The sequence below is a fragment of the Bos indicus x Bos taurus genome, chromosome 29 (assembly GCF_003369695.1).
Source record: "Bos indicus x Bos taurus breed Angus x Brahman F1 hybrid chromosome 29, Bos_hybrid_MaternalHap_v2.0, whole genome shotgun sequence".
In the NCBI taxonomy this organism is placed as follows: Eukaryota; Metazoa; Chordata; class Mammalia; order Artiodactyla; family Bovidae; genus Bos; species Bos indicus x Bos taurus.
The window spans coordinates 41,312,345-41,327,514 of record NC_040104.1 but is presented as its reverse complement, the minus strand read 5'-3'; the positions used below and the strand labels follow the sequence as shown (position 1 = coordinate 41,327,514).

At 41.9% G+C, this 15,170-nt stretch overlaps 2 protein-coding genes across 19 annotated transcripts in view; both read left to right on the top strand.

Moving 5' to 3' along the window:
• SYTL2 (synaptotagmin like 2) overlaps positions 1 to 6,666 on the top strand; it is a 120,730-nt gene extending 114,064 nt beyond the window's left edge. For 16 of the 18 annotated variants that reach the window (XM_027532795.1, XM_027532796.1, XM_027532789.1 and 13 more), the window contains 4 exons: positions 577 to 655; positions 3,183 to 3,282; positions 4,543 to 4,748; positions 5,592 to 6,666. In XM_027532795.1, coding sequence (XP_027388596.1) covers positions 577 to 655; positions 3,183 to 3,282; positions 4,543 to 4,748; positions 5,592 to 5,737 — 531 coding nt within the window. In that variant the 3' untranslated portion in view covers positions 5,738 to 6,666. Of the gene's footprint in view, positions 1 to 576; positions 659 to 3,182; positions 3,283 to 4,542; positions 4,749 to 5,591 lie in introns of those variants that run through there. The other 2 variants (XR_003509457.1, XR_003509458.1) reach the window with 2 other exon arrangements.
• Positions 6,667 to 13,082: 6,416 nt separating this feature from the next.
• On the top strand, positions 13,083 to 14,900 carry CCDC89 (coiled-coil domain containing 89). Its single transcript, XM_027532527.1, has one exon. It carries the CDS (start codon positions 13,570 to 13,572, stop codon positions 14,680 to 14,682), a length of 1,113 nt encoding a protein of 370 aa, XP_027388328.1. The 5' UTR covers positions 13,083 to 13,569; the 3' UTR covers positions 14,683 to 14,900.
• The last annotated feature ends 270 nt before the right edge of the window (positions 14,901 to 15,170 follow it).

Here is a 15,170-nt window from a genome sequence, read left to right as displayed (position 1 = left end):
TATTGTGGTGGTTTTTGCCATACGTCGACCTGAATCAGCCGTGGGCGTACATTGTAATATACCTTGTACCTTTTACATTGTAAAATGATTGTTCAGTTTTTGTTATTCTTACAGGCATCTCCTCATCTGGTCTAAAATAATTAGGTTAATGCAGCTATGAAAATGTATAATTTGTTCCCCACCCATACCCCAGCTCTTCCTACTCCTTTAAAGAAAGAAAATACAGATAAGTTGTTTTATGTGCTGGCTGGATCACTAACAAAAATGTATGTATTTTTATAAAAATCTAAACATTTCAGAACACCTTTCCCATCTCCAAGAAACCCATTCTGATTTCTCTGAACTGAAGGACTTAAAATGTGTTCTGGGTACCCTGCAGAGTTTTCCAGGATACACAGTGTAGCCTTCCCAGATATCAAAGCAACAGTCCATCTGTGATGGGGAGGGAAATTTCAATCCAGGGCACTCATGAATGATACCTATGCTCAGAAATGAGGCAGATATGGCCCTGTAACAGAGCACCAACAAACGGGGTGAATGTTTTGTGTCTCACAATGACATGCCTTCATTTGCCAGACAGCACCAGTTCCCCTTGAAGCAGAAAACAGAGGTGAGATGAAGTTGGCTCTCCAGTATGTCCCAGAGCCAGTGCCTGGTATGTACTGATTTTCTGTCCAGATTTATGGCCTTACTTTAGCCCTCCCCTCTCCAAAGATTTCTTTGAGTTCTATGTTGTTGTTTTTTTTTGTTTATTTTCAAAGGTGAAGCTCTAAATTAACTTACTAACTTAGTAAGGGTCCAAATGAGTCAATCCACACTTGTAAAAATAGAACATTTTCTTTATTTTTAATTGTGATCAAAACACATTAAAAAAAAATACATAACATAAAATTTTTCTTAACCATATTTAAGTGTGCGATTAGTTGTGGTTGTTCTGTGCTTACTCAGTTGTGTTCGAGTCTTTGCGACCCCATGGACTCTGCCAGACTCCTCTGTCCACATGATTGTCCAGGCAAGAACACTGGGTGGGTTGTCATCTTCTCCTCCAGGGGATCTTCCTGACCCAGGGACTGAACCCTCATCTCCTGCATTGACAGGTAGATTCTTTACCACTGTACCTCCTGGGAAGCCCATTAGCAGTGTTAAGCATCTTTACAATGCTGTGAAGCATGTCTCTGGACTTTTTCATCTTGTACGTCTGAAACTCTATACCCATTAAACCACAACTCTTCTCTTGCCCTTCCTTCCAGGATCCCCTTCCTGGTAACCACCATTATATTTTTTCTGTTTCTTTGAGAAGAATTCTCATTTTTTTCTCAGCCCAGTTTGCAGCCCTTGTTTTAACTTCGGCCTCACTCTCCCCAAAGTTTGTATCTACACAGTGTAAATGGCCTTTCCTGTGTAGTGCTGTGATATAAATGGAACTGGAGTAATTTTTTCCCCCCACAGGTGGAAATGAAAAGAATCCATATTAAGCCCCTAAGAAATTAGAGCTCATTTGTCCTCTACTCTCAAGGTCTCATTAGGGTAGAAAGTTTTTTCTTCAGAATTACTACATTGCATCTTTGATGTTAGAGCCTCAGGTCTCTAGCACAGTTAAGGAGCAAGAGACTGTCAGAAAATGAGTGCTAACCCTTCTCTCATTTCTCACACAGTTCCCTAAGTTACTCTCCTTAAGAATTCATATGAGGGACATCTGTGGTGGTCCAGTGGCTAAGCTTCTGTGCTCCCGATACAGGGGGCCAGGGTTCAATCCCTGCTTAGGGAACTAGACCCCATGTGACCAACTAAAAGTTTGCATGGCACAACTAGCCAGCCTGAATACTGCATCTAAGACCCAGCACAGCCAAATAGATAAACAAATAGAAATAAACGTTTCTTAAAGGTAGTGGTATGACAGAAATGATAGTGAGGGCAGTGATTAAACAGAGAAAGGCATTCCAATCCAGCTTAAAAAAAAAAGAGAGGACAAGCAAAGCATATCTTTAGGCCACATGGCACCCAAACTGCCATCTGGTTACATCTGGATCTTTTTAAAAGACAGATTCTTTTCTATATAATTTGTATCCTCTCATTTATGGTCAACATACATAGAAATTCTGCTAGTCTCATTTCCCATTTTCCCCATGATTACTTTTTGCTGGGGGAAGGGCAGGAGACCCCCATGTGATGGACTCCAGCTTGTGTGAGTTTTTGCTCCTATAATAGTTTCTCCTCCCTGGAATAGCTTCCTCTTCCCCTAAACCTATCCAAGTCTTTAGATGAAATCCCATCTCCTCTGTAAAGCTTTTCCTAAATGCATTTACCCTCACTGATCACATCATCTTCTAGAATGTCACAGTAATAACTTGGCATTTCATTCTATATTACATTTTACTGCTTTTATTGAGTTTCTGTCTCTAGCTTACCTGTACACATTTCCCAAGCACATAGATTTCTTGCATTCCTTGTATATCCAACAGCATTCCTAGCACAGGGCTGAGCATATAATAGATGCTCATTAAACACTGATCGGTTGACAGATTGGGTTCACCCATCCAGAAAAACATGGGGTCGCAAAGAGTTGGACACAACTGAGAGATTAACACTTTCACTTTTTTCCCTCCATCCATGTGCACCCAACCTATATAGAAACTTCAGACTAAGGCCAATTTCTCAGCAATTCCCTTCTATAATATTGGCTCTTACATGTGTCTATACAATACTCCTATAAAATGCACAACTACTTTTAACAAGAGTGGCTATACCTAAACCAGTACCTGTTTTGGTTACTTTATACTCAGGTTTGTTTAAATGCTTCCTATGAGCACTGATTGATAGTGGTATTAATATTTGAAAAGTATATGCATCTCACTGAGTAGTTTTGAACATAACTATAAATGGATGATTCACATACCTAATATCTATAATTGATCTTGTTGAGCCAAGCAAGACCCAGAAACAATGATGTAATATTCTGTACTTGCAATAAATTATTTTTATTTTATTGAGCTACTTGAGCTCACTACAGTCAGACTATGAAAAATGTAATTAAGAATAGATATAATCATTGATGATCATATCAGCAAGCACTCAGTCACGTCGCTGTGCCAGACCATTTTTAGATTGGCATCTTGGGAGGCAGTACTGCCAAGAGAGGAATGGCAGTGGAATTTCATTTTCTCTCTCTTTTTCTGTTATAGGTAAAAAACTTCCTACAACTGGAGAAGTGCACATCTGGGTGAAGGAGTGCCTCGATCTACCACTGCTAAGGGGCAGCCATCTAAATTCTTTTGTTAAATGGTACCAGCATCGATAATTCTGCCTCCCTCAGTTCCAAAATAGCCTGGCCTTTGCCAATTGGTTTTAATTTTCTGTAACTGTGATGCTGAAGTTCATCATTCATAGTATAAATGAAATAACTTGAGACAGTGGTGACACAAGCTAGAAGGATCTTTGACATGAACCCCCTGCAAGGCTCCATTTAGTTTAATAGGGAATACATACAACAGGAGGTACATCTGCTGGTGAGGACAATATTCAGTACCAAAGGGTTTATGAAATGGCTAATGGTGATACCACACCCCTTGTATCATTTGTCGAACATCTGTATTGTGGCCCATTTGCAAAAAAAGCCTTTTGCATCAGCCTGTGAATATCTGGAAGTTATTTGATAAACAGATCCACACTAATAATTAGCTCATAAGAGCTTGAAACAGTTTGGGTTTTTAAGTTGCAAACCTTTTTCTCAGTTATAATGTAAATGCCTGGCATCTAGAAAATAGTGACTAAACAGATGTTATTGTGCTATTCTGACTCTCTCTAACTAATTTTATCTATGTAGATTTTATCAGAAGATGAGTTATTGCTACTTAAGTTTATATGACATTATTTAGGATTTTCCCTATACATATTCTTCACAGATGTCAACTGGTAAGCTTTTCAGCTCAGGTCAATCTCCCATTCTAAGACTAGGCCCAACCCTTCTTGCCTTTACAAGAGGCATGGTAGGGTAAATTAGTTTCAATTATTACCATAAATTATATGTAAATAATCACAAATATGTAATATAATTTATTCCCAAAGTCAAATCTAGGGAATTGGAGAGGTTTCTTTTCTTTTTCAATTCTGTACAAGACTAATTTCTTAGCCTCTCACAGATAATCAGGAGTATATTTTAGAGGAATCCTCAAACAGTTGCTATATAGTAAATGCTAAATGCAGGTACTGAACTAAGTTGTTTGCTTAATCTGTAATTCTAATATTAACCTTATGAGGTAGGCATCACCATTCCCATTTCATAGATGAGGAAGCAAGCGTCTGATAAGTTAAGTCGATTTCCCACAATACACAGCCAATAAGTAGCACAGTCAGGACTTCCTCAAAGCAAATCTGGTCCACTCTAGTGCGTAATCTTGCCAGCAGAATGCCCACCATTACCATCTCTCTACGTTCTTTTTTCTTCCATTTCCTCTTGCCAATCATCAGTAGCTGAAGCACACTAAAAACACGAGCGTTTGTTGTCTTACTCACATGCTCTCACGGTAATGTTTCCTTTTGTAGTACCATCCTTCCAGACACAAGCAGGAAAAGCCGCCAGAAGACGAGAGCTGTGGGGAAAACCACCAACCCTGTCTTCAACCACACCATGGTCTATGATGGGTTCAGGCCTGAGGATCTGACAGAAGCCTGTGTAGAGCTTACTGTCTGGGACCATTACAAATTAACCAACCAGTTTTTGGGAGGTCTTCGGATTGGCTTTGGAACAGGTAACATGTGTTACATTTTAAATTTTCCATGAGTCTAATGCTTCTGGAGACACTAGAGGTTGGTTGGTTTGCTTCTTCCTAATGAAAACAGAGACTCTATTTCTGTTAAGTGTGGTGAAATGAATGAGTGAAGGAATGTCAAGCTGTGTGCCAGGGACTCGAGATATGAAGACTAACAGGATGCTGTGTTTGTCCACACAGAGCTTAAGTGATTGTGGGGGAAACCAGAAAAGCCTTCGTCACTACCCTTTCCTGAAAAACCGTTTATGGCCCTTCATGGCTAAATGTGTGCTTTGCATAATAATAGCAGCTAACATTTATGGAGCACTGGTCACTGTACCGAGTGCTTTATTTGCATTATTGCATTCGATCCTCACAGAAGTTCTATGAGTTATTTCTAATGTTATACCCAGAGACACTGATGTTCCAAGAAATTAAGAAACAGAGCTAATAAGTGGCAGAGCCAAGATTCAAAATTGAGTGTGTTAGACACTAAAGCTATAACTACACTTTCTTAGGGATCACCTACTGTCGCTTTCAATCCAATGCTGGAATCCTCCCTACTGTTCCATTATACACCTGACAGATTCTCATCTACATTTTATATGGTCAAGAAGAGAAGTCATTACTGAGAGTAATGAGAATAATCCCAGTTGTGGAGAGTTCCATTATCAGACATCTCATATGATTAAACAGATCTTTTCTTCTGTTGAGTCCCAGCCCTGCTGGTGATGTTAAAACTCTCCCTAGCTGTCTCCATTGGTGATTATAATTAGGAAATGACTCAGTTTTTCCCAATGAACTATTCCTTTCTAAATGCAAAGCTTCCCCTTTTTTGTCCAGGTAAAAGCTATGGTACTGAAGTGGATTGGATGGACTCTACTTCAGAGGAAGTGGCTCTCTGGGAAAAGATGGTGAAGTCTCCCAACACTTGGATCGAAGCAATCCTGCCTCTCCGAATGCTGTTGATTGCCAAGATTTCCAAGTGAAGCCAAAGTCCACGGGCTCCTCCACTGAAAACCACCAGACAGGTGGAATCCGATCTTGTAGGCAGAGATCCTCACCTTCCATCTGTTGCCTGGAACAAATGCTACATAGCATGTTAAAGTCAACCTGCACATGCTTCTTTGGTTACAAGGACTAAAAAACTAAAAAAATAACAAAATGTGTAACTTAATTTGTGACTGCAACATTAAAAGAAGATGGTTGAGAAAGCTAAGAAAATCAAAGCATTGCTGCTGCTTCAAAGAAAAAGCTGCCAAAAAAATATTAAATGTTGTTAATAAGAAAAAGTTTCCAGTTTGCTATCATGTGTTTCAAACCACCAAAGGGTTAGGAAGGCCTCCCACTTGATCACTGAAAACCCTTGCAGGAATTGAAAAAATGTTGGTTGTTGAAGAGTGACTCAAAGATATTCCTATGAGCAGGGGGGAAAAAAAAGATTAGAATATCGTGAAGATAAAGAATTTGTTCATAAGAAAACTATTCACTCTGTAGTCTCTACTGAAATATGGAATTCCATGTTAGGGCAATGAGACTGAATTTACTGCATGTATTTTTGCTTTGAGAAGTGTTCCCTTTTCCCAGTGTTTAAAGTCTTATGTGCTTTGGTGCCACCCACTGGCCATAGGTGAAATTAAGTTTTTGGCTTAATTTTCTCCTAAGTTTCAAGCCTGTATTTTATCATAGGGTACCCATATATAAAATGAAGAACAAAACCTTTGCATATATAAGATTCTGTTTTTCTTACAACTCTACTATATGAAGCAGCATGAGAGTGGTCACAAACATGATTTGCGACAAAGTTTTAATTAGAATGTAAATTGTTAAATTATACTGTCCTTTCCTATGTATGTATAATTTTCATAAAGTATTTTGTAAAAACCCTTAGAATAAATTATTATATGATTTAATGGTATTGTCAAAGTAATCTGACTTCTTATTTTAAATGAAATACTTTATGTTAGGGATCTTAAAGTCCAGGACTTCCCTGGTGGTCTAGTGCTTAAGAGTCTGCCTGCCAATGCAGGGGACACAGGTTCGATCCCTGGTCTGGGAAGATGCCACATGCCACGAGGCAACTAAGCGTGTGTGCCACAACTACTGAGCCCATGCACCTTAGAGCCATGCTCCTTACAAGAGAAGCCACTGAAATGAGAAGCCTGCACCCTGCAATAGAGAGTGGCCCACACTCATCACAACTAGAGAAAGCCTCACGCAGCAGTGAAGACCCCACACAGCCAAACATAAATAAATAAAAATTTTAAAAAACTTCTTTTAAAGAAGGAATTCTAGAATCTAAATTCACAAGCCAGGCTAAAGAACTTCTGGGATAATATTTCTCCAAAGTCTTTGCTGCAACTCTGGGCAAGATTTTCTCTAAACTGGAAGCTTCAGCTATGTTATTAAGATTAGAATTTTTATTTTGTAGAAGTAGCTGAAAGCTTTGAAGGTAAGTTGTCATTTATTCTTAAAGTTTTCCACAAAGACATTGTTGGGTCATTTAATACACGAATCATCATTCCCTGTTAGAACTCCACTAGCTCGTCATTCCCAAAACAAGCTGATGATGGCTCAGCGGGTAAAGAATCTGCTTGCAATGCAGGAGACACAGGAGATGAGTTTAATCCCTGGGTCTGGAAGATCCCCTGGAGGGGTAAATGGCGACCCACTCCAATATTCTTGCCTGAAAAATCACAGAGGAGCCTGCAGCCCATGAGGTCAAAAAGAGTCGAACGTGACTGAACAACTAAGCACGCAGGCAGGGGAAGCTTAGATGGTGACAAGACAGTGAGATCTTAAAACAAGTATCTAACAAATGTCATTGAAAACAGCTCCAGTGCTTGCCTCTTCCCCCAAACAAATGCTAGAACCTTTGACCCACTGGCCAGTAAAAGCAACTAACCTAGAACAACAGCCTTGTCCCATTGTCTTTCGAGGTCTTTTAGGAGGTTGTTTGTCTAGTTGTATTTCCTCTTCCTGTTCTGACTGCAGCCAAGGGCAAGACCAGGTGACCAGACACACACCTCCGAGGTTGGCCTGCAACCATAGCAGATGTACAGACCCTGTTTCAGCCCCTGTCACTTCATACTACAAGCTACTTTCTCAGCCCTTTTTTTTTTTTTTTCCAGTTACCTTCTCAACCATCTGCTAGCATCTAGCCATCTCAGAAGCACTAATGAGATCGCTTCTAGTATCTCCCCATCCAGGGCTAGGACCGCCTGCCTCCCCCAGCCCCAAATTTGCAAAACACCAGAGTGGACAACAGCACCATCCTTGCATCTACCCAAAGAACTTCCAACTGCCTCAGGACGTCCAGGGAGATGTCGTGTCACTTTTTTTTTTCTGAAAAAAGAAATATAAATCTTTAATCTCACCTGGCTGTAAGACAAAGTCTAAATGGGATTTTCATGCATTATAAAGTGTGGGCCACCTGAATTCTTGAGTGAACTCAGGTTGGCAGACTTTTGATTCAGTGGGATTTTTTGGCAAAGTTCCTGCTGAAAATTTTCATTTTCTTAAATTAGAGGTGTTTCTTTGGACTGCATGTTTTAGGGCTCGTTTCCTTTTTTTCAGAAACCCAATCAGAAATAAACCTAAATACACTAGGTTAATGTATGACACTTTGTTAGTATATATGACTTTAGGGACTCATGGGTGAAACATGAGTTCCCAGGAACTCCAATACTGTCTCTTTCTTCCTTGGTGGTGGTGGATCAATCCCTAAGTAATGTCTGACTCTTGCAACCCTGTGACTGTAGCCCACCGGGCTCCTCTGTTCATGGGATTTCCCAGGCGACAGTATTAGAGTGCGTTGCAATTTTCCTTCTCCAGGGGATCTTTCCAACCCAGGGATCAAACCCGCGTCTCCTGCATTGTTGATGGTCTCCTGCATTGCAGGTGGTTGCTTTTACCACTGAGCCACCAGGGAATCCCCTGACTTCCTTGGGAGTAGGAAATAGCACCAAAGACAGCTCCAACGTCACAAACTCTCAGCTAAAGCACTCCTCTTTCCTAGGTTCAGCTTGAGAGAACTTTGGGAGAAGCTGGCTGAGCTTGGGTCATGTCCTCACCTGCTGCACCACTCAGAGTGGCCAGGAACGGATAGGGTAAGCTCTTATGATTGGTCCTACCTGAGTTATGTGCCCACCCTATGGCCAGGGAGAAGTGATCCATTTTCAGAAGAATGGGGTGTTATATAGACAGGCACTGAAAAAATCAAGAGCTAGGTAGCCACTGCAATTTGTATCCCCTTCTGGTGAAAATACTTCCAAATTCCATTCTTTTAAAAATGAAGTAATATTTTGAAAAGTCACTGCTGGCTTTTCCCAGAGAAGCCAACATTTCTATACCCTCCGTGACTGCTGCAGCTTCTAAATAGGTGGTAAGGATCCTGGGAACTGTATAACCTGGTCACATGGCCTTGGCATCCATCAAAGCAGGATTACAGTTAGCCTAGGCTCACTTCTAGGGAAGTTACATGGACTTCTTTGCATATCTCTCATCCATACTCACCATCTAGGTTTAAAAGTCCCTCAACATTTGCCTTCTCCTGTACTCTTCTTCCCATTCTGATTTTGGAATTGCTCACCCATCTCCACCCCCTCCTAGACTCATTCACTAATTTCCCTAGTTTGTTTTACAAAACAAATGCTCCCACCCATGTGATCCAGTCACACACATTCCTTCCACTTCTTTGGCTGACTTGTTCCGAAAGAACTGCCTCTCCTTCAGCCTTAAAAAAGAAGACTCTCACTCTCCACATTCAGCACTTCAGTCAGGATGTGGGATCAGACTTCAGATCACTGCACCCCTGTTTTTATTCTTTGAGAAGAGTAGTATGTCTAACTTATCCATGATTCTGTTAGCAGTGATAACACCTAATAGCCATTTTTCTATTATTTGTCTCTACCATTTTACTATAGTCATCTTAAGGGCCAGGACTGCAAACCTCGGATATAACAGTTTCTCAGCATATGAATTGAATGTATGAATGAATGAATGATTAAACAACTGAATGAATGATGAACTAAAGACGATGGGCTTTGGTATCAAAAAGATCTGGATGTGAATTCTGTCTCTATTACTCTCTGAGTGACTTGGGACAACTTGCTTAACCTCTCTATGTCTTAGTTTCTTTGTTCTCTGCCAACTATGAAATGTGGATCAAAATGCCTATCTTTCAGAATATTGTTAGAATTATATGAAGAAAGATGTACAAATGCCTACTATTACATAGGGTATATAGGGCTTCCCCAGTGGCTCAGATGAAAAAGAATCTGCCTGCAATGCAGGAGACCTGGGTTCAATACTTGGGTGGGGAAGATCCCCTAGAAAAGTAAATGCAACCCACTCCAGTATTCTTGCCTGGAGGATTCCATGGACAGAGGAGCCTGGCGGGCTATAGTCCATAGGGTCACAAAGAGTTGGACATGACTGAGCAACTAACACTTTCACTTTCATGTAGGGTGTATAGAAGAACTCTGTAAATGTTAATAGGTTAATAGTAGCTTAGACAAAAGAGATATTTAAAAACTTAAAGGCAGGTTGCGGGGGGGGGGTACTTGTTGGATACCACTAGGGAGAATGTTGGCCAAGGTTTGTGACCTGGACCTCCCTTGGAAGGGAATATACTGAACACCTTCAGGATCACAGGTAGGTGGGAAAAAAGGTAGAATAAAGAAAACAATCATGGCAGAGAGGAATCAAAAGTCATTATTACTGAACTGCAAGTCCTCTGAGAAGAGTGCTGTGTCTAATTTATTAATGTTCCTTAGCATCAGTTCCTTCAGTCTTACAAGTTTTATTTCAGTGTGTGAAGCTTGAAATTTAAGGAACAGCGAAGAAGCTGTGTAAGAGGGAAATTTAAAATATGTTTATGTTTTTAAAAATCTTGGAACCCACTTTCATAAACCCTAAATATCCTACAATCTGAGTTGTTGCTAAAATTTTAGTTCAGGAGATTTCCCCAGTCCTCAGCCTTGCTTTCTTGTTTTCTCTACATAAACATCAGAGTCGGGATTGGGGACAAGAGAGCTTGATCTCTGAGACCAGAAGTAAAATCTCAGACTCTTCTTTCAGATCTATTCTGCTCTACATGAAATCTGAAGCATTATAAAATCCATCCATCCATAAGTAACACCCCAGACTTTTTCCTTATCATCATGACTTGACAGTTTAAGTCTGACCACCAGAAATAGTGATCACAGGAATAGCTAGCTCTTTGCTCTCTGCTTAAGTTTTCACATCATTCAGATCATTCTAAATTTTAACTTTTTAAATCTTGCTTTTTTCAATTATCTTTCAAACACAAGCATTTCCATGCCATTAAATTACCTATAAACATGCTAATGTTTAATGTCTACATAATATTTTATTATATATGAGGATATCATAATTTTCTTAACATTTTCTCTTTTTTGGACATTTAGGTCTCCAACTTTCAGTTGTTATGAACCATACTTTGAATAAAACTTTTTCTTTCAGACTATTTCTTCTGAAACAAAGAAGTCCCCAGAAGGACAATCATTAATTCAAAAGGCATAAAGATGTCTTAAGTTCGCAATACATGCCATCAATTGACTTTGATCACAGTAGAAGAGTACATATTTCACTATACCCTTATCAGTCCTGGATTGTCTTAAAAATAAGGGGAAACTTATTGACTAATTTGATAGATGAAGTATTTATTTATAACTGACATTTATTGGGTCACCGATGGGGTTTGATTATTAGCAATTTCATCCCCCTCATCTGTGAATTGTTCATTTCTCTTTTAAGATGTTAATGCTTTATTGATTTGTACAGGCTCTTTGTAAAAATGTAAATCTATTGTCTGTCATATTTATGGTGAATATTTTTCTCCATTTGATTTTTGACTTCAACATCCATCCAACACACACATCTGAGTCTCCCCAAGGCATTGATCTAATCATTAAGGATGAAACAGACACAGTCCCTACCCCTAAGGATCTCAGAGTTTAATAGTGGGAGGCAGTGGCATAAATGATGAGTGTAATAAGGCTTTTAAATGCTCTGTTAGAAGTTCAAATAGGCTAGAGTGACTGCTCTAAAAGCGGTGAGTGGTCACGTATGTACATGTAGTGCTGCTGCTGCTAAGTCGCTTCAGTCGTGTCCAACTCTGTGCGACCCCATAGATGACAGCCCACTAGGCTCCCCCATCCCTGGGATTCTCCAGGCAAGAATACTGGAGTGGGTTGCCATTTCCTTCTCCAATGCATGAAAGTGAAAAATGAAAGTGAAGTCGCTCAGTCGTGTCCGACTCTTCTTGACCCCATGGACTGCAGCCCACCAGGCTTCTCCGTCCATGGGATTTTCCAGGCAAGAGGACTGGAGTGGGGTGCCATTGCCTTCTAGGGGCCAGGAAAGGTTTCATGAAGGAGGTGATTCCTAACTGAGTGTAAAATGCAGAGTTAATGACTAAAGTAACAAGGTAGGAAAAAAGCACTTCAGGCCGAGAGGACACCAACAGACAGGGCCAACAAAGGAAACTTCAATAGCTAGGTTAGGTTAGGGAATAAAGCAGCAGGCAGGTCCAGAGGAAGAAAATGATAGAGAGACATCAGAGTCTCACAGTTTTTAAATTATATATAACTTTTATATCTTTTAGATGTTCAACTTAGTCCAATTAAGCTTTACCTTATTCGTCTCTTACATAATATGTAGGCTAAGAAAGTCCTTCCTCACCCAGGGCTTCAATGCTTGCCTTTATTTTCCTCTAGTTTCCATTTTTAAAAAGTATTTTATTTTTGGCTCTGTCGAGTCTTAGTTGCAGCATGCAGGATCTTCATTGTGGCGTAGGGGTCTTTTCATGGCGGAGCACAGGTTCTTTGTTACCACGTTCCGGCTTCTTTCTAGTTGAGGCACCGTGGGCTCAGTAGTTGTTGTTCAGGGGCTTAGTTGCCCGACCAAGGATCGAATCCTAGTCCCCTGGATTGCAAGGCAGGTTCTTAACAACAGTCTACCAGGGACGTCCCTCCATGTTTAATATTTTGTTTTCATTTTAGTCCTTACATTTAACATTAAACATTTCAGATGTTTAATCCATCTGAAACTGACTTTGGTGTGTATAAGGTAAGCCTCATTTGAACTTTTGTGTGTGTGTTTTAATGTTTATCACACCTATATTGTCCATTAGGCTTTTCTCTGTAACCCTATTGTGTTAATGGGTAAAAAGGGAGTTCTAGCTAATAAATATATTCCCAGCTGGGGACAGTTCTTCAAGAAAGAAGAGACATTTCCCTGGGGTTTCTTCTTTCACTGAGCTGTGTTAATCACTACAGGTACAAAGTCACAGCCATTTAGGATCCTTGTTCGCAGGGTCCTTCTGCTACTTTGTATTTATAGATTACAAATTTCTTTACAGAGCCAACGGTTTCCATGCAGAGGACTTTATTCTCATGACCACTGAAGTGGGGACAGGGAGGAGGACTATGTCACCAGTGCTTGATTTGTTTACTCCCACAAGAGATTAGGTGGAGTCAGGTTTCTTACCCCTGATGCTGGCTGGAAATCAAGTGGGGCTGGCATCTCTGTATAGTACATGCCAGACCCTGGGCTGTTAGCGGAGGGCTGTGATTGGCTAGAAAGGCAAGCATAACCTGACATGATTGGCTCTGGACTCCCTCCTGTTGTTACTCCACAGCAGTCTGAAGACCGGTCCACCAATCACAGGGCTCCTTACTGGGTGCACGAGCAACTGCGGGAGATTGCCGGGAGACCCTAGCAACACCGTGGCGTTTGAAATCTGGACGGTGGGGCGCTGTGCAGTCAGCTGTGCAGTCAGTAGAGGAGCGTGCCAATGCCTCAGGAAGAGTCGGCTCCCAGGATGGACACCCCATCCTCTGAAGAACCCTTAGATAAGCAAAACAGAAAACTGGAAGACCAGGAAGAGGAGATGGGGTTTAAGGAGCTGGATGGTCTGAGGGAAGCCTTAGCGAACCTCCGGGGGCTGTCCGAGGAGGACAAGAGTGAGCGGGCGATGCTGTGTTCCCGCATCCAGGAGCAGTCCCAGCTCATCTGCATCCTGAAGCGGAGATCCGACGAGGCCCTGGAGCGCTGCCAGACCCTGGAACTGCTCAACACCGAGCTGGAGGAGAAGAGGCTGCTGGAGGCCGAGGAGCTGAAGGCCAAAAATCAGCAGGCCCAGAAGCTGGAGGAACGCTTTATGACCCTGGCCTCCAACCACGAGTTGATGATCCGCTTCAAGGATGAACACAAAAGGCAGAACGCCAAGCTGCGAGAGGAGAACGAGAAGCTGAGGCTGGAGAATGACCAGCTCTTCAGCCCAGCACTGAAGGCCCAGGAGGCCAAAGTGGTGCAGCTCACAGCCCAGAGCGAGGCCCTCGCCAAGGAGCTGGAGACCCTGCAACGGAAGTACGCCCATGATGTCTGCCAGGCTCAGGCCCGCGAGCAGGAGCTGCTGGAGCTGCAGAACCGGCAGGCCTGCGCCCACACTGAGGAGACCGAGCAGCTGCGCATGCAGCTGCAGAGCCTCCAGCAGCAGCAGCAGGAAGCCCTGCAGCAGACGGCGAAGGCGGAGCAGGCACACAGTCAGCAGAACCAGGAACTGCGGGCCCGTCTGCAGACAGTCACTCGGGAGAAAGAGGAACTGCTGCTGCTGTCCATGGAGAGGGGCAAGGTGCTTCAGAACAAGCAAGCGGAGATCCGCCAGCTGGAGGAGAAGCTGAAGATGGCCGACGTGGCCAGGAGGCACGCACTCGAGCGCTTTGAGCAAGAGGCCGTGGCCGTGAACAGCAACTTGCGAGTCCGGGAGCTTCAGCGCAGGGTGGATGGCATCCAGGCCGCCTATGATGAACTCAGGCTGCAGTCCGAAGCTTTCAAAAAGCACAGCCTGGATCTTTTAAGCAAGGAGAGAGAACTCAATGCCAAACTCCGCCATCTCTTTCCATAAGGAGGTTTCTGCTTCCTCTGGCCTCCGATGAAGAAATCAGATATCTGTGCCTTACTATTATGGCGAGAGTCAAGATGGCATTCCATTTATTCTACTTTTAAGTACGAGAGACCAAAGAAAAGCTACTTTACTACACTGATGTTGTTTACTACAGTGCCATTGTAAGGGTAACACTGATTTTTCAGTCCTACCACCTAGAATACACGAGATTTACCAAATTTCGTTGTGTGCCTTTGAAATCTTCCTAAGTCTGCTATCAGTATCTCCACCTCTCCTATAACTTATTCATTCTCAACCTCAGATATCTTCAGCTGTCCTAAGTTTTAAAATTAGCAGCTCTTACTTTTCAGAGTGCAATGGGGGATGTATTATTGTGAATAAGTGCAATGGGATGTATTATTGTGAAAAATAGCACAGTTAGGCCTTGTATCGGAGAAGGCAATGGCAGCCCGCTCCAGTACTCTTGCCTGGCAAATCCCATGGACAGA